General features: G+C 45.7%; 1 protein-coding gene across 2 annotated transcripts; it reads right to left on the bottom strand.

Annotated features, from left to right (window-relative positions):
- Nucleotides 1–5,696: 5,696 nt before the first annotated feature.
- SMIM3 (small integral membrane protein 3) lies at nt 5,697–24,570 on the bottom strand. 2 transcript variants are annotated; one of them, XM_032851576.1, is made up of 2 exons: nt 24,070–24,570; nt 5,697–7,055 (listed from the first exon to the last, which is right to left on the bottom strand). In XM_032851576.1, the coding sequence occupies exon 2, from the start codon at nt 7,042–7,044 to the stop codon at nt 6,862–6,864; it is 183 nt and encodes a 60-aa protein (XP_032707467.1). In that variant the 5' UTR covers nt 7,045–7,055; nt 24,070–24,570; the 3' UTR covers nt 5,697–6,861. The 2 variants fall into 2 exon arrangements, with proteins under 2 accessions (XP_032707467.1, XP_032707468.1); XM_032851577.1 differs by lacking the exon at nt 24,070–24,570 and adding an exon at nt 23,595–23,876.
- Nucleotides 24,571–27,222: the final 2,652 nt, after the last annotated feature.

The raw sequence follows: 27,222 nt of genomic DNA, 5'->3' as shown, positions 1-27,222 counted from the left end.
AATTTAAAATAATTTAGTACTAAGTATGAAAAAAAGAAAAAACATAAGAGTAATCTACCACACTGATGTCCAGAGAGTCCACAAATCATTCTTTGGCCAATTGCTGTTCAATTCCTAGAACACAACTGTCTCCATTTTTAGAGTAAATAGCAATTATTACACACAACACAAACATTTGCTATGTACAATGAGACAGGAATATGCCTCGTTTTTTTTTTTTTTCTAACAACAACAACAACATTTTAAATAAGTTTTCTGAGGTACAAGTCTTGAGTAAAGGCAAATAGAAGTATACAGAACTCCAGTAGGGGAAATTCTAAAGTCACTGGTAGAAATTCTGAAGTTCATAATGAATATATTCTTCATGTTTTGTTATGAAATTTGTTGTTGAAATGAAAAATTATAAAAACTATTTTTTTGGTGAAAACTATCTGGTTTTTTTTTCTCTCTGCCTTTGTCTGTGTCTTCATTTCATTAACACTGAGTTCCGACCACTGCTAAATTTTCACTGTACAGTCATATTATAATTTTGGGTTTTTTTTTTTTTAATGTCACTATGGCACAAATCTGAGTAGGAAAACTTGATCATTAAAATAATTTTAAGAAAAATATGTAAATAGAATATGAGGATAATTGTTATTTGAATTAGCTTTATATGTTATTTCCTAATTTCTCCTTAGACTGTTTAGTTGTTGTGATATTGTGATTTATAAAAAAATATATAGATTTGGTCATTCAGACAACCAACATATATTTCTCATATATATTTGTTCATTGTCCACAGTTTCTGGCTCACAGCTCCTTGGAATGTCCTGAATGATAAGAGAAATGGGAGCATCTTTTGTCATCATATTTGGTCTCTTGGCTTCAGCTCCTGAAATTGCTTCAAAGCCATAAAGGTGAGATGTAGGTCTTGCTATTCATAACAAGCTCTTTTCCACCACAAATGGATTTAAGTTAGTGAGATGACTTGTAAAAGGCATGTGAGGATGGGGCTGGTTGCCAGGTGGCTGGGTAGGGAAACCAACCATGAATACAGGGCGGACCTTTCAGTCCCTGCCCCTGATTTCTGCTGGAGGGCGGGGGTTGGGGAGAGGCTGGAGGTTGAATCAATCACCAATGGCCAGTGATTGAATCAATCATGCCGATGTAATGAAGCCTTCATAAAAACCTGAAAGGAGGGGTTCAGGGAGTTTCCATGTGCGCCCCGTGCCAGGCCCAACCTCCAGAAGGATAAAGCTCCTCTGTTCTGAACCTCACCCTGTGGATCCCTCCATCTGGCTATTGATTCATTTCCAACAATATCCCTTGTAATCAATCAGTACCTTAGGGAGTAAACAGGTTTGTCTGAGTTCCGTGAGCCGCTCTAGCCAATGAATGGAAGCCAAGGAGGAGGTTGTGGGACCTCTGATTTATGGCCAGTCAGAAGTACAGGTAGCAACCTGGACTTGACACTGGTGCCTGCAGTTGGAGAGGGGTTGTTGGAGCCTCCGATTTGTAGCCCCAGATCAGATGCACAGATAACAACGGGGGCTTGCGACTGGCTTGTGAAGTGGAGAGCAGTCCTGTGGGACTGAACCCTTTACCTCTGGGATCTGATGCTCTCTCTCTGGGTGGAGAGTGTCAGAAGGGAAACCAATCCAACAGACTTGCCCCACCCATATCTGTATATAAAAGATAGAGCTAATGAGCCTCCATTTTTAGGTAACATAGAAGCACTGAGTATTTACTGCAAGCCAGGGTCTCTGTAAATATTGGGATACAGTGTCTTCCTTAAGCTCAAGGGCACCACAGAGATAAGCATGATCTCCCTTTTTACAAATGAGGGCAGTGAGACTTTGAGACAGCTGGTTTTTTGTTTTGTCTTGTTTTGTTTTGGTAAAGAGAGATACAGCAAGAGAGGGAACACAAGCAGGGGGAGTGGGAGAGGGAGAAGCAGGCCTCCCGCCGAGCAGGGAGCCTGATGTGGGTCTCTATCCCAGGACCCCAGGATCAGGACCTGAGCCAAAGGCAGGCAGCCGCTTAACGACTGAGCCACCCAGGCTCCCAGAGACAGTTGTTTTCAACAGAACATGCTGGTGGCGCCACATAGAATTCAGTCGTCTTGACCGGAAGTTCGTACATATAAACAATTCACTATGTAACAGTAGTCATCCAACTTTAAATATATATAAAAACTTTTTGGATGTTGACAAATAATGTTATTAGAAACCTGCTAACACAAACGTTTTTTTAAAAAAGCTTTTATTTATTTGAGATAGAGAGTGACCGAGAGAGAAAGCATTGGGGGCTGCGTGCAGAGGGAGAGGGAGAAACAGACTCCCCGCTGAGCCAGCCAGGAGCCCGATGTGGGACTCCACCCCAGGACCCCTGGGACCATGACCTGAGCCAAAGGCAGATGCTTAACCAACTGAGCCACCCAGGTACCCCAAAAACTTTTTCCTAGCATGTAAATTTCGATGGGAATTGAGAAGCCTCTCGTATACCTCAATTAAATTCTTTGTGTGATCTGCACAATTTAGAAGTTGCATTGACTTTGGGAATTAAGGATTTCAAAATTTTATTATTATCATCATTTCATATCCCAATCCTCTTTCCATTCTCTCTTTAGCAAGAAATACATAAAGACCTCATGAAAGTTTTATCTTACTGAAAGGTTTTTAATTTTTTTTTACACTTAAAATTGTAGAAAACAACTTCTGTGAAGGTTAAAACTTAAAAGTGGAAAACTTTGTGTTTTATTAAATAATGGTGAATAAGTTATGAAATAATTTCTAGGGGTGCCTGGTTGGCTCTGTTGGTTAAGAATATCAGGTCATGGCTCAGGTCATGATCCCGGGATCAAGTCCTGTATCATGGTCTCTGCTCAGGGGTAAGTCTGCTTCTCCCTCTCCTTCTACCTCTCCCTCTGGGCTCTGTCTCTCAAATAAATACAATCTTAAAAAAAAAATTTCTAAAGGGAGATTAGTATAGAAGAGGTACGACTTTTATACTTGCTTGAGGCCCTCTGTGAATTTAGTGCCAATCCTACAGCATGTCAGCGAGAAAGTTTTTTGCCGATCTCACTACCTTAACTGGCGATTTAAGGATCTAACCCAATTAGGCTTTTTGTATTTTTGTGTTATTGGCTACCTGTATTGAGAGACTCCCATGAGTCAGGCCCTGGCCAAATTCTCTACTTTCTGATCTCATTTAATCCTCTCCACACTCAGAAGAAACTGTTATCACCATTTTACAGATGAGAAAACTGGGACTCATCAGCAACAGATCACGGGTACTGAGCACTTGCTGTATTCTACCATTTCACCTTGCAGCTGTGGCCACATTTCATCCTCATAACAAACCTGTGAAGTAGCTAGAGTTACTTCGATGCCTAGTTTACAGATGAGGAAACTAAGACTCAAGGAGTTTGTTAATTTGCCCACAATCAGAAAGCCAAGGCATGGTGAAGCCAAGATGCTTCAGGCTCTTGCTGTCCTGCCAAAGGAGGATGACAGCCACCGTGTACTGCAAAGTGTGAATTTCCCACCCAGGTGGTGGGATGGGGTCAGTCATGACATCGATCTTATTCAGAATGCTCAGAAGTGGGCACCTGGCTGGCTCAGTCGGTTATGTGACCGACTCTTGATTTCGGCTCAGGTCATGATCTCAGAGTTATGAGATGGAGGCTCACGGTGGGTTCTGCGCTCAGCAGGAGTCTGCTTGAGTCTCTCTCTCTCTTCCTCTCCCTGCCCCACTCTCTCTAAAATAAAATAATATATATATATTTTTTTAAAATGCTCATAAGTTGACCCCAGGAAAAGGAAGTTGATCTCTTCAGGGTGGCCCCAAGAGGGCAGAGCTAGCATCCCAAGGCCTGACTTCTCTCTTACTGAAGGAAGAAATTTAATACCACAGCGGTTGAGGGGTGGTTTCAGCAAGACGTGGATTCCTTTCCACCAGCATGGGGTTCTCCACCATGTTTAACCTGCTCACGGATCACCCAGGGAGCTTGTTACAAAACGGATACGCAAGGCCTTTTCCCAGGGATTCTCAGTAAATGTAAAGCAAGCCCCTGGGAGCCATACTTATAAATGAATTCTCCTGGGGGAACCTGTCGCAGGTGATCTAAAACAACACTGGGAATTACTGAACAGGCCACACAGGGCAACCCTCTCATTAGAGAGGGGATTACTTTATTTTAGGGGGGATTGGACTGGATGATCCTAAGTTACCTTCAGAGTTGCTGAAACTAGAACCAGAAAAATAAAATGCTGAGCTGCTAGGAATGTGATAGGATTGGCTGAAACTTGTGAGCTAACTACTCCACTTGGGGAAAAAAAAAGAGAGAGAGAGAGAGCGAGAGAGCGAGAGAGAGAGAGAGAGAGAGAGAGCAGTACCGCCACCTGGTGGACTGCCTATTTACACTCCACCCTAAAGTCAGAAAGATTTTCTCATTTAATTCTGTTAACCTTCCACTTTACAGACCCAGAATCAGACTCGGAAGGGCTAAGTAGCGCACACACAGCCTACATCCCACGTCCAGCAATTCCCAGTGAGCTGCTTCTCGTAGGCTTGAACTGCAGGAGACTGATCTATGCTTATCAATTACAAATGTTCCAAGTTTTCCCTCCAGCAAGCAATTAGGAGGTGTAAGTTCTGGACAGCTGTCACAGTGAAAAAGTTCCCAGGTACTTCAGTACTATGCTTCTCAAAGGACAGGGCACTCCGTTAAAAACGCAGAATTCTTGGCTCTGTCTTATGCCCATAGCTATGGACTGATAATGGAACCGTGGATGCTTGGCACCCTGTGGTCTCTGTCCCCACCCAACTAGGTCCCATATGGAAGCCTCACATGTGTGCATCTGATTAGCAAAACCTAAATCACGTCTGAACCTCTGGCTACAGTTTAATTAGGGAAATGCACTGTTCACGTTCATTGTAGGTTTTCACTTTCTAGCCTTTGTCCCCCAGGAAGGCATATTAAGGGAAAAGAAAAGCAAACGTTGGGAGAGATGCTGAGCAAACAATCAAAACCTTTTCACATATACCTATTCCCCCTTGACCATTCTTCCCAAACCCTCTTCCCTTACCTCTATACCACAATCCTATTCCTGGAAAGAGGTGTCCGTTCTGTCTCCACTTCCGCTCCTCCAACTCATTCCTTAACTCACACAATATGATCACATCCCCCTCATATCACCTCTTAGCACATGACCTTTTCTATCTCCTTGGTTTGTCTCTCCTTCACCCCATCCGTCCCTCTTCCAAATTCTATGTACCACTTCTGCCAAGTTCTGCACTTAGCACCTTACCGCCTCAGTCTGAGTGCTCTGCCTGGGTGGTCCTGTCCACTTGTGGGGCATGTCTACTGTGTGCAGATAATCCCCCAAAGCATAACTCCAGCCATAAAATCTTTGCCAAAGAACACCCCCAGGTTTCCAGTTGCATCCAGTCTGCCTGAAGATCACAATCACCTTGAACTTGACATGTCTAATATGAAATTCATCGCTTACTTATAAAACGTGTCCTTCCCTCTGCGTCCTATGTCCATGTAAATGTAAACTGTGCAACTACCCAAAGGGGACTGGATTCTTCTCTTTTCCTTTCAGTTCTTACATTCAAACCGTCTCTAAGGCCCATAAATTCAGTGGAATCATTTACCCAAGTTCCTGAGCTTTATTTAATAAGTGCTCTCTAAAGAAAGACCTCAGACGTGTTCATTCTAGCACTGTATTGGAAATTGGTTGTATACATCAATGAAATCAGACAACGTAAAAGCATCAGTTCACACAATATTCTGACATCTGTGCTATCTTTTTACATAATTTAATACATCCAAGATGTTCCTGATTTTGGTCAAGTAGCTTGAGTGGTCCAGAAATCTCTCTCTATAAATATAGATCATACCATCTAAAATAACCATTGTTTTGAGTTAGTTCCAAAAATCCTGGGAACATCACTTAAAATCTGTAGCTTAGACTGGCTGCAGTGCTGGTGGGAGGGAATGAAGGGCGGACACTTTACACCATGGAGCTGGTTACAGAGGGTGCTCAGGGTGGGGGTGCAGAGCTCCTCGAGTGTGGGGCATACAAGTGAGTGGGGGCTGGAGATCCTGAAGGTTGCCCAGGCCACTCAGCCACCCTGTGTTTCCCAACATTGCTTGAGTGTCAAAGCAAGGAGACTCCCAATGCAGAAAGAAGCCCATCACCCCAGGTCCCTTGGCATTGCCAAGAAATAGCGGAGCCTCCATTAGATTGTTACAGGGGTAGATATTCTGGCACAGAGGAGGTCCTGGGAAACTCCACCCATCTCCCTCCCCCTAATATGCTCAATTCCCTCCAAATTACATAACTTGAGGGAGTGGCACAACAAAGAAAATGTCTTTGAGCCAAGGTGCTGCTGGCCCTTTGGAATGAGGACAGGATGCCTTTGCTTGGTTCGACCTTGGGGGCACTGGCGAAGGCTGTTCTGCCTCCAGCGTCTTCTTCACCCCCTTGAAGGCCATTGTCAGCAATTAGGTGCTTTGGTTCTTCGAAGCTTCTCAGCATTGAGCGGTAAATCCTCACAATGGCGGCCTTACTGCTCACAATCGCAAACAGCTTTCATCTCCACCGAGTTATTGGTTCTTGCAACCCTATGAGGTAGGAAGGGCAGGGATCATGATCCCCATTTAAAAGAGAAGGAACCTGGAACCCACAGAAATAGGTCCCTTGCTTGGACTCACACAGCTGGCCGGTGGCAGAATCCAAACAAGAACCCCGGTCTCCTCTCACAGGGCAGGCTCCAGAGTCCACATTCCAAAGCCCCTCTTGCTGCTTTCTGGAGAAGGAAGAGGTTGGGGGAGGGGACATCATTCACATCACTCTTGGGAGACTGATCTCAGACGGCCCCGTTGAGGACAGGTTGAGTCCGCATGCGATAGATAATGACCGCCGTTGCAGGGCACAGCAACAGGGAGGTCATGATGACAATGGTGGCCAGGATGATGAGGACAATGACCCAGATATCCAGGATGTGCTTGGGGAGCGCGGCTTCCATTGGGACCTGGCTGACGGCGTCCATGCTGCTTCACTCTGTGACAGACAGGGAAGAGGAAGTCACTATCTTGCACCCTCTCCGGGAGTCCGAAGCTTGGGTCACTTACTACCTGTGCTCTTAAGGTTAACGGACCAGTAAGAATAATGGGCTCACTTACCGAGCGCTTCCTACGTGCCAGGCCCCGTGCTAGGCACTTTCTGTGTATTAACTCACTTAGTCCTCTAACCACCACCTCCATGAGGTGAGGACTATTACTGCCAGCCTTCTGTATTCTTGAACTTTATCTTCAGTTATTTCTATTTTACAGACAAGGACTCCAAAGCCTTTACAGATGTAGTGAATCTGCCCAAGGAAGTGAAGCCAGATGGGTGCGACTCCAGAGCCTTCATGCCTAACCCTCCCACTACCACATTACGAGTCCGGCCTCTTGTCTGTTAAAATGGAAGACTGTTTTTGGTCCTGGGTCCCTTCTCCCATTCTCCTGGTAACAAAACCTGCTCTTTTCTGTGGAGAACCTACCCATCCCGTGCGGTTTACTGAGGGTGCTCACCTGAGCACGGCGGGGTGTGTGCTCTAGGCATGGCCATCACTAATCAAAGCCTCAGTTCTGGGGCTGGGCAAGGGACCCAGGCCAGGGCAGCCAAAGTCCTCCCAGAGATTTTATGCACAAGCTATTGGGAAAGATGATTCTTTCTGCTGGGGATTGTTAAACCAAAAGGAGGGGAGTCTGGAAAGGATGGGCAGGGAGCTGTCTCACCCACATACAGACAGCCCATCTTAGAGATGGAAGGAGAAATGGAGGCTTCAGGACCTGAACCCCACACAGTCTGATGCCAAGTGCAATGCCGGACACCCCAGACACAGAAGTGAATAATTCCCTGCCTTTAAACCAAGTCAGCATGGCATCTCCCACTTAACAGTTAGGAGTTCTGGACAGGCTGTAAATCTGTTGTTCCCAAACTTTTTCCAAATCACAGCACCCTTAGTGTCTTAGAAATTTTTTCACAGCTCTGTGGGCCCAAAGAAATACCTAGCAGTTCCATTTCTTGCAGAGTTAGCTTCAAACAACTCAGTATTTATGTCCTAAAGATTTGTAGCTGTTAAAAAAAAATGGTGCACACAAGTTGAAAGAAGAAAATATTTTTATTTCATTCTTCACCAGTTACTTGCTAATGGGACATGGGCAGTGGTTACGAACTGCACAACTTTGCAGACTCTGGAGTCAGACTTGACAACACCACGCCCACTTCCCATCACACGTTCATTTACGCACACCAGCTGCTGTATCCTGGCACCCTCCAGAAACAGCTTCACGAAATAGAGCATCACCAAAGGGACCTTAGTAAAGTTAACGTTACAACCGTCAACTTTCTTGAGCTAGTTGTTTACACAGTGTCTGTGCAAACATGTTACAGATCCCGCAGCTCCCATACAAACACTTTTCCAGTGAGTTCACTGTGGCTCCCAGGGCTCAGGGTACAACCTAGGAACCACAGATGGAACCCATTCCCTACCCAGAGGGCACAAGACTGAACCAAACATTCTCCTGTGGTTCCTTCTAGATCTGAGATCTGTATTTCTGTGATTCTAGGTCCAGACAAAATTCCAATTCCAGTCCAATGCCCTGCTTTGTTCTAATCAGTACCTTTTCCTTCTTAATGCCTTTGGCTCCATGCCTGCATTTGCCCCGCTAAAAAAGGTGCTGATAGCCATATCCAAGGCAAAGCCCCCAAGATATACACACAAGGATGTTCATTTCTACCTTGTTTGTTATAGCAACCAATGCAACAAGTGTCCACAAGAGTAAAACAGCGTATATCCATGTATTGGTATACCATGCAGCTGTCCCCATTCACTCATTTGACAAATATATAGTGCTTACTACTCACCAAGTATTGTTCCAAGTGTGTCACAAATGTTTACATATTTAATGGTTATTATTAAAAAGAATGATCTACAGTGAGTTCTGAATATTTTAAGCAGGGGATGGGGGAGATACAGTACAGAATAGTGTGGATAGGGTTATTCCTCTGGCTCAGATTTTGTAGAATTAAGTAGACAGATAGGGAATGATACATAAATGTAAAATCATTTATGAGCAGAATCTAAAGAAAGTGTTCGATAATGCTTACCTGGGGGCTGGACTAGGAGTGGGAGAAGCTTTTGCTTTCTATTCTTCGTGTTTTCATGCTGTTTGAAATTTCTAATCATGAGCATGTCTTACACTTAATTGTCTTAAGTCAAAACTGAGGGTAAAATGGTCCAAAAAACTCAAGTATGAGCCTAGATCGGTGCTCATCAAATGTCCTATCCTGTGTCAAGTGAGAACCATCTTAGGACAGGATTTAAAAAACAAAACAAAACACTAATTTCTGGGTCTCATTACAGACTTACTGAATTTGACTCAAGACGGGACAGGAGGGGGCCATTTTCCCCAATATGCAGCCAGCTTTGGGAACCCCTAGACCCATGGATCTCTAAGGCTGCTGAGACTCTCTTCAGAATTGTGATTTGGCAACTGATTCCCAGGTGCTCTGTAGCCAGTCAGATATAGGCGAGGTCCAGGATGAAGGAGAAGCCTCTGGCAAGCCTGGGAGACCAGGATTATCATCAGGCTGGGGCCTGCCCAGGAGGGAGAGGCAGAGCCTAGCCATACCTCAGCCTTAGAAATGTGATCACTTACTCCCAAGTGCAAGACACAGAAGCATGAGTCACAGGAGCCGTGCACTAAGGAAGGACAGAGGCGGCAGAAATCATTCTTTGTGGTCTCCTGATTACATCAACAGCTAGCTTGCCCTGGGCCAAAAGAACCCCACAAAAGCCGTTTCTGGTAAACCCATTAACATCAAACAGTTTCCGTGACTCCAAATGCCAGGAATAATTTCCCTGGCTGACTTTCATATGGAAAACCTGTCATTTACAGGAACTCAGCCTTCAGGGCTCATTCACCACCACGAATCACAGCAGCTACAGCCAGCCATATTTCACAGAAGGCTAAAACGGATGTCTGGAGGTCTTTCCCCGCCTTAACCCCACCTTCTTCCAGAATAATCATTCAAAGACATAAATCCGATCAAATCACTGCCTGAGCAACACAAAGCAGAAGAGAACAAGTAGATGAATAAATGAAACATTTTCTGTCACCTGTACGCTAGATTGTACTCTTTTGCACATGGCGTTATTTAGAACCCTGATCACAAGAACAAAAGCAGAGCTGCTCTAGGGGCTCCTGGGTGGCTCAGTGGGTTAAGCCTCTGCCTTCGGCTCAGGTCATGATCTCAGGGTCCTGGGATTGAGCCCCGCATTGGGCTCCCTGCTCAGCAGGGAGCCTGCTTCCCCCACCACCCCCGCCTCTCTCTTCATGCCTCTCTGCCTACTTGAGATCTCTCTGTCAAATAAATAAATTAATTAATTAATTAATTAATTAAAAAAAAAAAAAAAGCAGAGCTGCTGTAGAATGCCAGGAAGGAGGCAAAGGAGGGGTTTGGGGTTCCAGACTTTAGGACTGGATAAATATCCTTAGAGCCATAAGCAATAGAGATTAGGTTGCTCACCCCTTTCCCACATAAAATTCAAACTAAAAGCAATACCAAACCATAACACCTAAAACTAATTTTCCCAGGTGTTATTTTGGTGTCCCTGCTTACAGCACAGCCTGTTTACTTGGTACAGCACAGCTGTTTGGCTTCCCCTTAAGCCCCTGGGCTCCTCAGAACACAGTCTGAAAACCACAGGTTGTGATATTCTCCAACGGCCCTCCCAGGGCCACTACTGTTCCAGGGTTCCAAGACTGGCCATGACCATGGCCAGGTGTCCGAGCACACAGGGAGTTCTCACTCCTTGTTTCAACCTTCTCAGTCTTCAAACGTGCCCTCCAACGGGCTGTTTCTTCCCATGGAACACCTCTCCCCACAGTGAAAGACAAGTTTTGTCCCCAAAATAAGAACTATGTAAAGCAGATGCCCAGCATCTTTAACGGCACACTGGAAAGTTTTCCTTGAGAAAAAGCAGGACTCTAGGCTTCTGTTAGCTGACTTCTGTTTGACCTCTATCTGGCATCCGGGTGCGTGGTTCCTTGTAAGTGCATAAAACCCTGTTTCTTGGCACATCTAATTAATAACCACAGATCAATCTGCTTATCATTTGCTTTGCAGATACACTGCTTGTTATTTCTGATGAATGGGTCACGTCAGACTGTGGCCCAAATGATTCATATCACAAATTTAACCGTATCACAGATAAAGATGTGATGTTTTTATGACCATGGGAGGTAAAACAGCAGTTAGGACTAAACTCCTGTCAATTTAAGCCGGCATACTTTATCTCCTAATGACCTCATTAAGTGAATAAGTAAGCACTGACATATGTTCAATATAAGTTTGTCTAAGAAGCTGTGTTAACACCACTCTGCGCTGACAAGCAAATAGGCCACTGGCATCACCAGCCACTGATGCCATCTGGGCCCTTCACCACGAGCCCTATGAGAGGCCAGTTTTTATAAGCAAGTGAAAATCTTTTGCAGGAAAAACAAAAATGATCATTCCGGCCAATTCTACCATATGGCAAATTTTCTAGCGCCGACAAAAGATATATAAATTTCATATATTAAAATTTCCTGCAGTCCATAGTTTTAGAATAACTGAATGCAGGATGACTACTCTGTGCTATCTACCCACCTTTCCATCACGAGACTCACTCCCTAGCAAGCAGCTCTCACCCTCTGACGAAGTAATATTGGTTTTGGTTAAGCCCCCTCAGGACAAGTAACTCTGTCCAGGATGTCTGTTTGTTCGTTTGTTCATTCATTCATTCATTCATTCATTCATTCAAATACTTGCTATATACTAGGTGCTCTCTTAGGAATTACCGTTATTTACTCAGAAGATATGACTCACTTCCAGGAAGCACAGAGAAGTTAAGCACCCCTCTTCTTAAATACAGCATCAAACAAGCCAGCATTTAACAAATACCAAGTGCTAAGTACTGGGCAAGGCCTCATCCCACACATTAACTTACTTAAACTTCACAATAATTCTGTGTTGGATACATTATTTTACAGATGTGGAAATGAAAGCCAGGAGAGGTTAAGCAGCTAGTGATCATAAAGCTAAGCAAAGTGACATTCAGACTCAGGTCTCCTGTCCCTATGTTCATCTCCACAGCCTCCACACAGACCCAGGAGTAAGAGAATGGACTAGGAATATGCCAGATCCACAGCTTTTTTTCCTAAGTCTCAGTCAGACGCATTGCTTTTGGCCAAATGCATTCTAGTTTTAGAGAATTAAGAAAAGAGACACAGTCTACAAAAATCAGGACTTTCACTTCTGGTGATGGCAAACTAGACCATTCTGACCAAACCTCCTACTGAGGACAACTGGAAAAATTGGACCCCCCCCCCCAAAAAAAAAACAAACAAACCTAAAAAACTGCCTGAAGGCACTAAGAAGTAATAAAATAACAAGGACTTGCCAGGCTAAGATCTAGAAACAGACAGAAATCCAGGGAGGTGAGCCTGGCATTTGAAGCAGCATTTCCCCTAGTGGAGGATGGAGACTAAAGAGTTTCTGACAGACTCAGGGATCTAAGAACTGCCAAGACAGGGAGAATAAAACCTCTGCATTCTGAGGTGGGACTTCAAAGGGCACTCAGTGCTAAGAGTGAACTAGAAGCTTTCCAACCCCAGAGACTGCGACCCAGGTTTGAATCCTCACAGTCCCTGGAACTGAATTAAGGTTGTCTCACACTGCCAGTTCCTCCAGGGGCCAGGCAGCAGCAAACCTGCATCCTCTCCGGAGGAGGGCACGTCACAATCGGCTTCAAAATTTTTTTATTGAAACGTACTGTCTAATGCAAAACTGAGAATAATCGGGACTGAAAAAAGACAAGATGACAAGAACAGAACCATCAGAAACAACAGACAATAGAAAAAGATCTACAGGGGCTCCAGATATTGGAGCTGTCCCTCAGGCACACCCTTTAAATAACCTTGCTTACTATGTTCAAGGAGACTGAGAATTTTGACAGAGAACTGGAAACAATAAGAAAGAACATGACAGATTTTTTTTTTTAAAGAATCAAATAGAAATTCTAGAACTGAAAAATACAAATAGAAATAAAAATTCAACAAATGGGCTTAACAACAGATGCAACATAGAAGAAAGAAGAATTAGTGAACTAAAAAGAAAAAAAAAACACTTAGAATGAAGCAGAGGGAAAGAAGAGCACATTATTGTAAGTCTGCTGGGAACCATAAAGAGAAAAAACAGTATCTTCAAATGAAAACCAATTAGACTGACATCTAACTTCTCAACAGAATGGAATCTGGAAAAGAGCAGAATGATATCTTTAAAGCGCCAAACAAAAATAACTGGCAAGGGTTAAGATGATATAAGACATTTTCAGACAAAACAGAATTAAAATAGCAAATAAATAGTAAAAGAAATAGAATTAAAGTTTTCTAGATTTCTTGCATTGTCTGGAAAGGGCAGAAGAACCAAATAATATTAGACTTTGTTAAATCAGAGATATATACTGTAATCTCTAGGATAGTCATTTAAAAATAGTGAAAGAGTACATAACTTCCAGAGAAAAGGGAAAGAGGGAAAAATAGAACACACTGAACAAAGAGAAAACACAAAGAAAGACAGTAGATTTAAACTTAAACCAACAAAAACCACTGGCATATATATATAACTTTAAAATATATACAAATATACATTTTTTATAAGAGACACATGGGGATTCAGAAAGATTAAAAGTTAAAGGACTATAGGGGCGCCTGGGTGGCTCAGTGGGTTGAGGCCTCTGCCTTCGGCTCGGGTCATGATCCCAGGGTCCTGGGATCAAGCCCTGCATGGGCTCAAGCCCTGCATTGGCTCTCTGCTCAGCAGGGAGCCTGCTTCCCTTCCTCTCTCTGCCTCTCTGCCTACTTGTGATCTCTGTCTGTCAAATAAATAAATAAAATCTAAAAAAAAAAAAAAGGACTCAAATACCATCTATTCACGAGTTGTTTAAGCTAGTAGAGCTATCTTACTGTCAGAGAAAGAGTTTTAGGCAAATAGTATAACTAGGGACACCAAAAAATAAAATGATTTTTAATTTTTCTGTACCTAATTTCAGAATTATAAGGAGAAACAGATGAAGCCACAGTGCACTGGGGGAGTTCAACACAACTCTTCTGAATACTGATAGAACAAAAAGTTTTTTTAAATCAGCTAAGCACAGAGAAGAGTTCTTAAATTAATAGTTTTCTATAATATATGATTTCCAATATAAAGTACTAAAACTAATTAAATATAAAAAGTTAACATTTAAATTTTTATCTCTGGGAATAATTTTTATGTATTAATATATTTACTATAATATTAAATTTAATATTTAACATATATAATGGGAATATACATTATGCTATATTTATATATATGTATATAAAATTCCTAATTATGTAGTAATATAAATTCATTTAATGGTATTGGAAGAAAATAACTTTGAGGATAAGTACATGAGAAAAAAGGGAAGGACAAAATACTGCATTAAAAAACAAGTTGAAAGCAGAATAATTTTAGTGTAAGAACAAGTGGTTTTTAGAACTGATTTTATATGCTAAGTCATTTGACCTAACTCACAAAACAGAAAGTTGGTTCTAGTATGCTCAGAACTGTAAAGAGGATATTTCTATAAAGCGACTGTGGTAAGTAGAACTCTAAGATGAGCCCCATAATCTCTGTTCCCTGGTGCCACCCCTCAGATTAGGTTAGGTCACATAACAAGCATGAAGGGATTTTGCAGATGTAGTTAAAGTTCCAGATCCCCTGACTTTAAAGTAAACAGAAAGATCATCCTGGGTGGGCCTGACTTAATCAGGTGAGCGGCCTTCAGCCAAGGACTGAAGCTTTCCCTGAGGTCAAAGACGCTGCTCTGCTGGCCTTGAGTTACAAGAAACAAATCTGCCAACAACCTGAGTGAGCCTGCAGGCAAAGTCTTTCCTAATTCATCCTCCAGAGGGAAATACAACTTGGCTGATACCTTGACTGAAGTTTTGTAAGGGCCCACCAAGGAAACTATGAGGTCATGAATGTATTTTTAAGCCACCAAATTGGTGCTGATTTGTTATGGCAGTAACAGAAAACTAACACAGCAATACTATTTCATAATGGGTTTATTCTGTGGAGAAGAAATCTCTACAGAGTCATAGCATTCTAGAAATCTACAAAGAATTTAGATACTACCTAGCTTAAACCACACAGCCTCCCTTCCATTTTATAGGTGAAGGAAATGACTTGCCCAAGGTCACACAGCAAGTTAAGGGCAGAACTAAGGGGAAAACTCAGGCCTCCTGGTCTGCTCTTTTTTTTTTTAGATTTTACTTATATATGTGAGAGAATGAAACAGAGAGCGCACTCATGAGAGGGGAGAAGCAGACTCCCTGGTGAGCAAGGAGTCCAATGTGGGACTCAATCCTGGGACTCCAGGATCACCACCATAGCTGAAGGCAGTTGCTTAACCAACTGAGCCACCCAGGCACCCCAGCATGCTCTTTTCAAATGCCATCGCTCTCCTGTTTAAGATGTTTACTGGGAGAAAGTAAGGAGTCCAGGTGGAGAAAGCAACAGAAGGGAACAAACTGATAGCCGAACGACAGCCAGCCAGGCTTCTTGATTCTACCTCTTTACTGCGTAAAAGCCATGGGAGCCTTGATGCCCTGAGCCCTAGGCCACATCACAGTAGGTGGGACAGGTGAGACGGTTTTTCAGGGACACACACACACACACATACACACACACATACACATACACACGACCCTCAACCAAAAATAAGTCCTGTCAGAATCTCTGGTGAATGCAGTTCCATCCTGATTCAAGGTCCAAATGCAAATGAATCGAGGGAAGAAGGTAGTGGCGAAGCCTGTAACTAGCATCCCTCACCGTGAGACCATCAGGGAAGAGGAAGAGACGCGGGCACCTTACTCGTCGTGGGAGAGCCCACCAAGGTGGAGAAAGGCACCATAAGCGTCTGGGAGGAAGGACGGGACAACGGGCCTGGGTTCCAGCTCTGTCACAACCCGGACTTCACAGCTCATTCTCCTCTCAGAAAGCACCCCCTCTACTCAGCGGTAGGGGTACTGAACACGCGGGTCTTGAATCAACAACTGCCCGAGCTCCTGGAGGCTGTAGGGTGATGGGAGTGCATCGGAACATAAGGAACACTTGGGAACAGTGGGGAATTCTCCTCCACACTCCCACAACAGTGCTAAGAGCCCAGGCTCGGAGGTGGCTTGGGTATCCATGTGACTCCACCACTTTCTCGCTGACCTGTGTCAGATAAGTTATCAAACTTCCTGATGCTTCCATTTACTCAGTTGAAAACAAAAGCAAAAATGGCCAAATAATAGTATCTTCCCCATAGGGTCAGTAGAAGTCCATGAGAGGATCACATGTAGTACTTGGCAGTATTCTGACCGGCGACGGGCACTCCACAAACACTCACTCCATGATTAGTCATTCCTGGCTGGGGGGGACGCGTGCACCCAAGCAAAGAGCCTCCCCACGACCCCCACAGTTAGAATTTATTAGGATCCTTGATCAGTGCATGTCTTCCCTTTATCAACCAAGATGACAGAGGCTCAGGCAGAGGCTCTGTCATCTTAATGTCCGTATTAATGGAATTTTTAAAATCAACCAATGACATGCTTGATTAACCTGACAGACTCCTCCAGTCCGAGCAGGAAACAGAGGGCGCAGCAATTCAGTACACACGGACGGTGCCGTGATTCACGCTGGGCATCGAGGAGTGGGGGCAGAGATGGAGATGTTTGTTCCTAAGAAGCTCACCCTCTTCTGCAGGGAAATGACATCGCTGGTAAACTGCTGGTTGCCATACAAGGCAGAACACTCCGACTTTGAAGGTGTAAAGCACACGCTCTTGGAGAAGAGGAAGGAAGCAGAAAGAGAAAGAGACCGCAGGTAAGACGATCTTTGATCTGAATGCTGCTTTCCATCCTTATCAGACGTGTGACTTGGGGAAAGTTACTTAAAATCTCTAAACCTCAGTCTTCTCGTCTTTAAAATAGGGACACTAAGAGCCACTATATTGAATTCTACTTTTGTGAGGATTAAGCGAGACAACAGGCACATAGTCCTGAAACATAACAGATGCTCAAAGAAATACTCATCTTCATTCCTTTGCTCTTATCTAAGTAAAACAGAAAAAAAAAAAAAAAAAGAAGGGGAACTGGGCGCCTGGGTGACTCAATCGTTAAGTGTCTGCCTTCAGCTCAGGTCATGATCCCATGGTCCTGGGATCAAGCCCCACATAGGGCTCCCTGATCAGTGGAGAGCCTGCTTCTCCCAATCCCCTTGCTTGTGTTCCCTCTCTTGCTGCCTGTCAAATAAATAAATTTTTTTTAAAAAGGGGGGGACTTTGATATAGGCTTTGAAGAGAAGTAGGTGTTCAAAAGGAAAAAATAAAGAGAAAGGCAGAATGAATAGACTAGCTACATCAATGAAGCCCCACGGTGCTAAGATATAGGGCATGCCGGGGGGCATATGAAGCCCTTATGGCTTAGGCAAGAAGCTTAACCGTTCTAAGCTTCTGTTTCATCTGTAAAATGGGAACAGGAATAACTACTGGTAGTAGCTACTTGTTCGGGATATCTTGGGGTCTGAATGAGCTGATACCTACAAAGCACTGACTTCAGACCATGCCTGGTACACATAAGGGCTTCATCCACGTAACACTGAGCTGGGGGACACAGCCGAGCTCCTAAATTCAGAGCATTCAGGGGCCCCACTCCGAGGCTGATCTAGGAAAGCACAGGGATAGTTTCAGACGCACAGCCTTTGAGAGTCTGTCCAGGCTTTGATCTCCCGCAGGAAAAGCACACCCTGCGCATCTGAGCCCAGCATCTGAGCCCAGGTAGCAATTAACTTCCGAGGGATTGCCCGTGGTTATCCAACCGGTTTTACCACCAAGGAGCTCACTGAGGAAGAAGGCAATAAAATAAATGACTTCCTGCTGGCGGGCAAGCTTAATTATCCCAAAGTGGGAGAAAAAGCAGACGGAGGCTGGTGGCTTCCTACAGGTGTGGCCTCGGGCCAGCACTGCCAGGGCTCTGAGCAGACAGCTCTGGGCAATGAGGCCAGAGAGCAGGCAGTGGGCCCCAGCTCTGAGTCACTGACGCCAGTGCTATCTCTTTGGGCATCCTGCCAAATAGGGAGAATGAGGCTGACCGTTCCCACCCAGGGAGCAGACTCGGGGGCTTACCAGCATCATTCCACTGACAGGACCCCTTCCTAAGGCTCTACCCTCAGGAGGAGCTAGTGCAATCATCTGAGAAGAATGGAGCATCTAGGCCAGACAGAGAAAGCAAGTCCCGAGAAGAGGCTCCACTGACCACTTACTAGCCTGGGGCAGCTACTGTCCTGATTCAAGTCCTGCTTGCTGTTCCTTCTCCTTAGAATGCTCTTCCCTGCAGATCTTGCTTTGCCACGACCAGTGTCTCAGTGTCCAGGTCTCAACTTAAAGGTCACCTCTTTGGAAAAGCCTTTCCAGAACCACCTCGTTAAATCACTACCCTCCTTCGGCCATCACGCTCTGTCTCAGACCTTGTTTTAATGTCTTCAGACACTGTTCACAATCTGAAAATTAGCTTGTTTGTTCGCTGGTGTGTGTGTTCTTCCTGGCTATCGTTACCCACTCAAATGCAAGCACAGGAGAGCAGAAGACTTGCCTCCCATTCCTGGCTGTACCGCCAGCACCGCTCATGGGCCCTGGCACACAGGATGTGCTCACTAAACCTAAGATGGGTGAGGGGGGAGTACAGACAGACAGGAGAACTTCAGACTTCAGCTTCGGTGGGACTTAGCTGTCCAGAAAGTGTCCTCACCCCCATGATCTTAAAAGTCAGAATCCCCTCTCGAAAACAAAATGCATCCTCTAACTTGATCACTTTCCGGGCTCTCTGTGCATGCACAAGGATTATGAGGGGCTCCTCCTTTCCCAGACTAGACTGTACCTACCAGGCAGAGAAGGGAGGAGGGCTGACCTTTCAGAAGAACGTTCTCTAGGATTCCCTGTGCTCCAGAGCTGGGCATGGAGCTGAGTGTGGGGGTGGGGGAGTTGCGGTCCGCAGTAGGAAACTTTCCTTCTCTGTTCTCAGAACAGAAAGCTGATAAAAAGGGAGGGGATTTCCCAGGCTTACTCCTGGGTGGGGGGGGGGCGAGCATCCCCATCTCACATTCACCCTCGGAGACAGTCTTCTTCCCCTTCTGTAATAGCCTCAAGCATTTACCAAGCCAAGCCATCTCACTAGGGACCTCTGTTCCAAAGACGGGGCCAGAGGAAGGGACGGGCAGGACACATAACTATCAAAAATGTGAAATGAATCAAATCAGAGGACTTTCTCCAATAACCCGAGGTCCCCGAGGAGCACTCTGTTCTTGTTTTGCCCCAATTGGCTTCTGTCTCCATCAAAATTCTTAACAGTCTAAAGACCTTTTCCCTGCCTGAGTTTCTATCTGCTCTTCTGTGGCTGGAAAAATGGAAAAACACCAGGATATTTCAAAGAGATCAGAAAGACAGCCAGAGCTATTCAAGTCTGCACGTACCCATCAGACCCAGCCAATCACAGAGTCTTAGAAACCAACAGGGAGCCAGCAGAGAAGCCCAGGCCAAATCCACAGCATCCTGCTTAAGCCTCTACCATCCATCACGGTTATTTGCCAGTGACTAAGTGCGTGCTGTGTGCTGGGCCAACAAAGGAGACTCTCCTTGGGGTGGGCTGGGAAGGGGAGAGGGTAGTTAGGTCAGTGACAAAGCTGCAAGGGCACCACAGTGCTGTGACTCCCCTACAAAGCTATGTGATCAGGAATAGTCAATCTCCTAAAATACAGACAGCAGACAGAACAGCGGCCCCTCGAAGATGTTCACGTCCTGGTCTCTGGAACCGTGACTATGAAAAAGGAAGCATGACTCAGAGGGCAGAGTCATGAAAACAGGGGCAAAGGAACTCTGCAGATGTGATTAAAAGACTCTGAGATCAGGAAATTCTCTTGGACCACCAAGTGGGCCCAGTCTAATCACACAAGTCCTTTAAAGTGAAGAGAAAGGCAGGACGGTCAGAGAAATATGGCATGAGAAGCACCTGTCTCACTGTTGCTTGCTTTGAAGACAGAGGAAGCTGGCTATGAGCCAAGGAGTGAGGAGGTCTGCAGAAGCAGGGAATGGCCCCAGCTGACAGCCAGCGAGGAAATGGTGACCTTGGTCCCAAAGCCACAGGAACTGAATTCTGCCATCTGCTCAAATTAGCGAGGAACCAATTCTCCCCTAAAGACTCCAGAAAGAAATTCAGCCTACCAACGCCTTGATTTTCTTCTAGAAAGACCCACACCAGACTTCTGACCTGGCGAACCATAACAAACAAATTTGATTTTTTTGAAGCCACTAAATTGATGTTATGTTGTTACAGCATTAGAAAATGACTACACTGTGTGAGCCTGACTAAGTCCCTCCTTCAAACTGGGCCTCCTTCTCTCATCAGTCAGTTGGAAAGGGTGGCCACGGTGATCCCTAAAGGTCCAGCTGGCTCTCCAAGTCTTACTCTGCTCCCCTGACACCCTACCTCCTCTAGAGCCCTGACCCAGGTCCAGGATGGTCTTAGGTTGAAGGCCATTAAAGAAAAAAAAAGAAAAAAGAAAAAAAAAGAAAGGACCAAGGAGTGGAGAACATGAATCTTTAAAAGCCCCAAGGTGTTTCCTAAAATGCTACCCAGCATCGTCAAAAAAAAAAGTCTCCCGTTTTGCCATTTGTTACTTTCTTGACCATCTCCGAGAGGAATGAGGTGGAAAATCTGGGAGAGCAAGAAAAAAAATCTCCAGGATCAATTGGCAGAAGCTGGCCAGAGCACCGAGTTAAGGATTACCTAGCCTTGCAGAGATTCCAAGGTGCAAAGCCCCGATTGTCGATTGTCGCTTGTCAGCATCAGCCTGGGGTAGGGGATTAGGACTGATGACAGGCAAGCCACACATAGGTCACCAGCACTTGACACTGACTTGGGGAGTTTAGTTTTCTCTGTCATTCCTTCTCCCTCCTCCATTTCAATCTCTCTGATCCTATGTAGTTGGTCACCAGCAATTCACAAGTCCAGTTGGCCAATCGGAGTCCAGATCAGTAACATAAGAAAACTAAAGCTATGCACCACTAAGCGATGTAAAGTACACAATGTAGTTGTTGAATCTGGTTTGCTGTCATCCACTATGCTAGCCAGGGATAGTTCCGGCCCATTCCTGGCCACCGCTGAGCTTTTCTCTTGGATGTTTCTGTTTCCCTAGTGAGTTGGAAGGATACTAGGGTTCCTAGCGATTTACTAGTCCAGTGGCTGTCAAATTCTTACTTATCCTCCCCTCAGTCACCCTGCAAGTAAGTGACAAAAGCAAGATCTGAACCCAGATCCCCATAATTCCAGTGAGGTTCAGAGGTTCAGAGCATAGGCCCTGAAACCTGGGTGTAAACTGCAGCTTCCTGTGATCACGGGTGAGTCCCCTACGCTCTCTGGAGCTCAGTCTTCTCAACTATAAGATGGATAGAATGGTGGTCTCTACCTCATAGGATTGTGGTAAAGACTAAATGAATTAACACATGTAATACGCTTAGAATAATGCCTGGCTCATAGTCAGCACTCAGTAAATGTCAAGTACGATAATTTTTTAAGTAGGCTCAACATGGGGCTTGAGGTCACTACCCGGAGATCAAGACCTGAGCTGAGATCAGGTGTCCGACACTGAGCCAACTGAGCCATCCAGGAGTCCCTCAAGTATGATCATCACAACATTTGGCTTGTCCGGCCCATTGGGGAGAGTGTCGCAGGGTGTAACACCAGCATTTACTCCTATAAACTGTGAGTGTGAGTATACATGTCTATCTTTGAATCCACTGCCAACAGTGGCAGTGTAATACCAATGAAGAGAAAGATTCTCATTCCTTGGAGATATTTCCTTTATCTGAAACAACAGAGAAGAAACAGATGCACGCTTTTTAAAAGAAGGATCAGAATACAGGTAGGAAAGCCCCTGAAACTGAGACTGCCACTTACCCCCTTGGCCTGTCTCACCTGGGTCCCATATGTGACCCAACCACAGGAGGCTCCCAAAGTCTCTAATTTGGTTTATGTCTCAAACACCTCACCCCCAGCTCAGTGACTCTTAGGCTATGCCAGAGACAGGGGATCCCCAGACCTTTCACGCAGTGGAGCCCACAGCTGGGATGCCCTGAGAGGTCACTGTTTGGAACATTTGAGAGAGCATGACTTGTAAGCTCTGTGGCATGACTCATAACCCCGGGACAGCTAGAAACAGGAGGTCCCTGCTGCGGTGGAGAAGTGCTTCTCCTCAGCTTTTTCGGTCACTGCTTCATAAGTACATGATGTCCTGGGGCTTGGCTGGGCTGTCTTGCGTGCACTCACGGGACAGTTGGCTGGCCCATGGAACCCAGAGAGCACATCATGCCCAGCCGTAGCCACCCAGCTGTTCCATCCCTACTTCATTTTACAGACGTGGAGAGCCGGGTCAAGATGGGGAAAATGTCTCATCAAGGTGACTCCGAATGTCTCCTGACTTCCAGAGACTTGTCCTTCCCACCCCACCCCCACCCCCAAGCCCCATTTGGGCATTTGCAAGCCTTCCTATTCGCCCACTGCGGTGATACCACAGGTCCTAGCAGCTGTTCAAGGAATCTTTGAGACGTCAATGTCTGAGATGCGGTCACTACCACCGCCAAGAACTCTGAGGACTCAATAGAGAAAGACCCCTGAGAACCGCCCCCACCGCCCCCCACCCGGGGTGCCAGCAGGACCAGGGTCAGTGGGGAAGAAAGGGTGCGGCTGCAGGAACAGGAGTCCAGCCCCGCTACTCAAAATAACAACCTCCCACAACTGTGCAGGTTTTCAAGGTTTACACCGATCCTTCCTCCACACTGTGAACAGTACTGAGCACCTGGGCCAAGTGTTCAGGAGGCTTCGGAGATGGGCCACGGAGAGACAGTCTCCACCCTCAAGGAATTTGTGGAGGGGTGGGGAGAGAGGGGTGGGGAGAGAAGGGGTGCAAGAGAACCCACGACTGGAACAACCAAGTCCGAAGTAAGGAGGCAGGAAGAGGAGGGCACCTGGAAGGAAGGCTCCTCTCCATGATGCTCTGCACACCCCCTCTCTCATTTGATTTCTGTACGCAGAAGATTATTTTCTCCCTTTCACAGATGGAGAAACAGGGCCGCGAGACAGGATGGGGAAACTGCTGGTGCGGGACCAAGGGAACCCACACCCCACTCCAAACTCCTGGTGCCTCCCACGCGGGGCTTTGGGAGAAGCCGCCGGCCGCGGGGCTGGGCTCACCCACCCGAGCGGCGGCTCCCGGGAGGCCCCAGATCGGCCGAGAAGGTGGCTTTGGCAAGTTCGGGGCTGAAAAAAAACAGAAAAGGGGAACGCAAAAGTGATGACGGGGAGGAAGGAGGCAGGAGAGGGGGACGGAGAGGACAGTCGGGAGGACGCTGGGGTAGGAACTACGGGAGAACGGAGCCCCACTCACCCCGGGATCCGCAGAACCTCTCCGCAGGAAAGCCCGAGGTCCCCGCCGCAGTCGGATCGCGCAGGGTCTGCCGGAGGCTCGGGGCAAGGCACGGCTCCAGCGCTTCCCCAGGCTCGCGGCGGGAGGCGGTCCAGCCCCGGGGGGCGTCTCGGCGCGGCACGTGCCCGGCCCTCGGAGCCCGCGGCGGCAGGAGCGCGCAGGAGCGGCCCGGACGCGCGGCTCGGTCCCCGGGCTGCGCTCGGCGGCGCTGGAATGCGCGGCCGCCAGGGACCGCCCCCGGAAAGCCCGGGCCCCCGGCCGCAGCCGCGCCGCCCCGCGCCGCCCCGCCCCACCCCACCGCCCCACCCCACCGCCCCCTCCGCGGCCCCGGCTTCCCCTCCGCCCCCGCGGCCGCCCCGGCTTTTCCTCCGACCCCGCACGCACTGCGTGCAGCCCCGCGCGATCTCTTCCGCCGTCGGGGCTCCGCTGTCCTTACCGTGAACACGGAGGGTCGGGCGGACCAAATTCCTTTCCGGCCAAAGTCTGGCGGACGGGAGGGGCGGAGACTCTCAGCTCCTGCTGGGCGGTGTACGGAGTGTGGGATCCTTGACGAGACTCTTCGCAAAGTGAGGCTAATGACACCTGTATCCCAGCCCTGCTGTGAGGACGGACTTAGACGCCAGTGGGAAGCTGGTTGGTTGTCTGCTGTGACACTCCCCTGAGCATCCTGTTCGTTTTTGTGACAGCAGTGAGATGGCCCGATCCAGGGTGCTCATGGGCCCGGGAGACCTGGCTTCTGAGGTCTCCACGCCCCGCAGTTCCCGGCCCAGCTCCCACACTGGACAATGCGACTGTGCGAGCTCCTGCAGCCTCTGTGATGCACTGGGGACAGGGACTCGGGTCCCATCTTGGTACCCACAGCTTTGAATTCAGCAGTCGAGTGCTTTTCAGTCTTGCTCTAAAAAACAGGAACTCAGGCCTTGAGCATCAGTGTGACCTTGAGGAGACTTGGAGCCCAGTAGTGTGTCAGTTTCTTCCTCTGCGCACTAGGTTGAGAACTAGCTATACTGCCTTCCCAGACCTAAATCGGATATGGTGTGGGGGCTGAACTTAGCCCCTACTGTCTTCTCTGAGTCGGGGATGAGATCAGCAGAAATGACATCTAAATCATCACTACCAGATGCCAGTTTTTTTTTTTAGAGCGGAAACAATGAGGATGAAGGGAATTGACATGAAAAATGATTTGACAAAAATTCTAGGAAATGTCACCCAACATGTTTTAATCAAAAGAGACGTGTGGAAACTTAAAAACAAACAAGTATCACACAATTCTGAATATTTTAATACAAAACTCTCAGTGGAAAAAAAAAAGTTAAGGAGGACAGTCTCAATTTAATACAACATGTTCCCTGGTTAGTGGAAGGAGTAGGGGATTACTCTGGATGGACACCTGGTAACTCTCTGTGCCCGGTGTGAATGCGGGCTTCCATCGGAGAGAATGCAGAACCCCAGGGCTGGAGCCAGCACTAGCAAGACAGTCTGCCTTTCCCAGGTCACAGTCTTTCAGTACCTCTTTAATAATGATTTGCCCTGGGACCCAAAAGTGAGCCAAAAGAGAAAATTGAATAATAACCTATGGGAAACATACTACATTAGCTCTGTCTCAGCTGGGTTGATTTTGCTGAGGGAGCTTTGGAAGAGAAGAATAATGGATGCCGTGTTGGGGTAGGAGGAGGGGGAAAATAGCCAATTTCAGTACCAAACTTTGTTACAGCAAAACCAAGGGAACAACTTACATTTCACTTCCTTGGTCCTCAATTACAAGTACTCCAAAGGGAAACCATCAAGAATTTAAAATAATAGGGCCGCCTGGGTGGCTCAGTGGGTTAAAGCCTCTGCCTTCAGCTCAGGTCATGATCCCAGGGTCCTGGGATCGAGTCCTGCGTCGGGCTCTCTGCTCGGCGGGGAGCCTGCATCCCTTCCTCTGTCTCTGTGCCTACTTGTGATCTCTGTCTGTCAAATAAATAAATAATCTTTTTTTAAAAAAAGGAATTTAAAATAATAATAATAATAATAATAATAATACCAGAGATCCCCCTGATAGTTGGGGGGGAGGGGATTTGATGGAAAGAAGTTGTAGCCTAACAGCATTCTACCAAAATACTGCCTACCAGGGTCCCCACTAGGATACAATTTATCTCAGAAACCCTCTCAATGAATCACACCTACGCAAGAATTTTCTTCTTTCATATATTTTTCATTTGCACAAGTACATTTATTCAGCTTGGGGAAATAATGTGGTAAATTGGATTGGAAGCCAGGAAACCAAAATTATGAGTCTATCTAAGTAGCTAAATGATCATCGATGCCTCAGTTCCTCACTCATAAAACAGTAAAATGAGGGCACCTGGGTGGCTCAGTCAGTTAAGCATCTGCCCTTGGCTCAGGTCATGATCTCAGGTCCTGAGATCGAGTCCTACCTCGGGCTCCCTGCTCAGCGGGAAGTGTGCTTCTTCCTCTGCCCCTCACTCTACTTGTTCTCTCTGTCAAATAAATAAATAAATAAATAGTAAAATGAGACCTATTCCTTCCATCTGATACAATTATTGTGTGTAAAGATTTTATTCTGTATTTCTTTATTCAGAAGTATTCACTGAAAGTCTCATTTATGTTCTAGGTACCGAGGAAGACAAATTCTCTTTATCGTTTGACATCTAGTGGGGGAAATGTTCACCATAAATAGGCAAACAAATAAAAAAGTAAAGCAATATCAATTTGTGGAACCATGAAGAAGATAAAATGAGATGAGGTAATAGAGTGATGGAGCACATTTTATGTCTTATCATGGACATTGTAGTTAATCTGAATTTCTTAAATTGTTTGTATTATCAATGATTCTATTATTCTATAATATATAAGCTTAAATGTAATTTTCTAAGGTCTTTCATTACACTCTAGGAATTTAGACTGATATTAAATTATTGCCTGAATAATTTGTAAGGAAGATAGAATACAAAAACATTCATCACCAAGCATGGTTTGTGTGCATGCACACACACACACACACACACATTCCTTTTTCTCTTACTTTTACATGTTTGCGCGAGTGGATAAACCTTTGGGGTATATTAATGTATATGTTCAATTTTGCCACTTTAAGAAATGCAAATAGGATATATGTAGCCATAAGAGGTTTTACAATGCTTGCTTTGCTGGTCTGTAAAATGTTTGTATCTTTCAAACCATACTCAGTTACTTGCCTGCAGTTATCTACTTGAGGAAATAGAAGGTAGTTACATTGCTTAAAAGATATGATTTATGTGCTAAGAGAGTAGATCTTAATGTTTTCACCACGAAAAAGAAAGGTAACTATGTGAGAGGATGGAGGTGGTAGCTGATACCATGGAGGTGATCACTTTGCTATTTGTAAATGTATCATATTAACATGTTGTACACCTTAAGCTCATACTATGTTAAGGGTCAATTATAGCTCAATAAAGGAGGAAAAAAGAGAAATGGGTAGGATCCCATTTTACTCAATATGATGAAGACTTAAAAAATCTTTTTAAAATACACAAAATAAGATATGAACAAATGTATGAACATATCATTTTTCAAGAAGAAAAATCTAGTTTCTAACAATGCCAAT

This window comes from Lontra canadensis, unplaced genomic scaffold (genome assembly GCF_010015895.1).
Source record: "Lontra canadensis isolate GAN:19392208 unplaced genomic scaffold, GSC_riverotter_1.0 scaffold5, whole genome shotgun sequence".
In the NCBI taxonomy this organism is placed as follows: Eukaryota; Metazoa; Chordata; class Mammalia; order Carnivora; family Mustelidae; genus Lontra; species Lontra canadensis.
The sequence above is the reverse complement of the archived record's forward strand: the minus strand, read 5'-3'. Positions and strand labels throughout refer to the sequence as shown.

Bases quoted from the DNA above. Each gene is read 5' to 3' on its own strand.
- SMIM3 (XM_032851576.1), bottom strand. From the start codon at position 7,044: ATGGACGCCGTCAGCCAGGTCCCAATGGAAGCCGCGCTCCCCAAGCAC.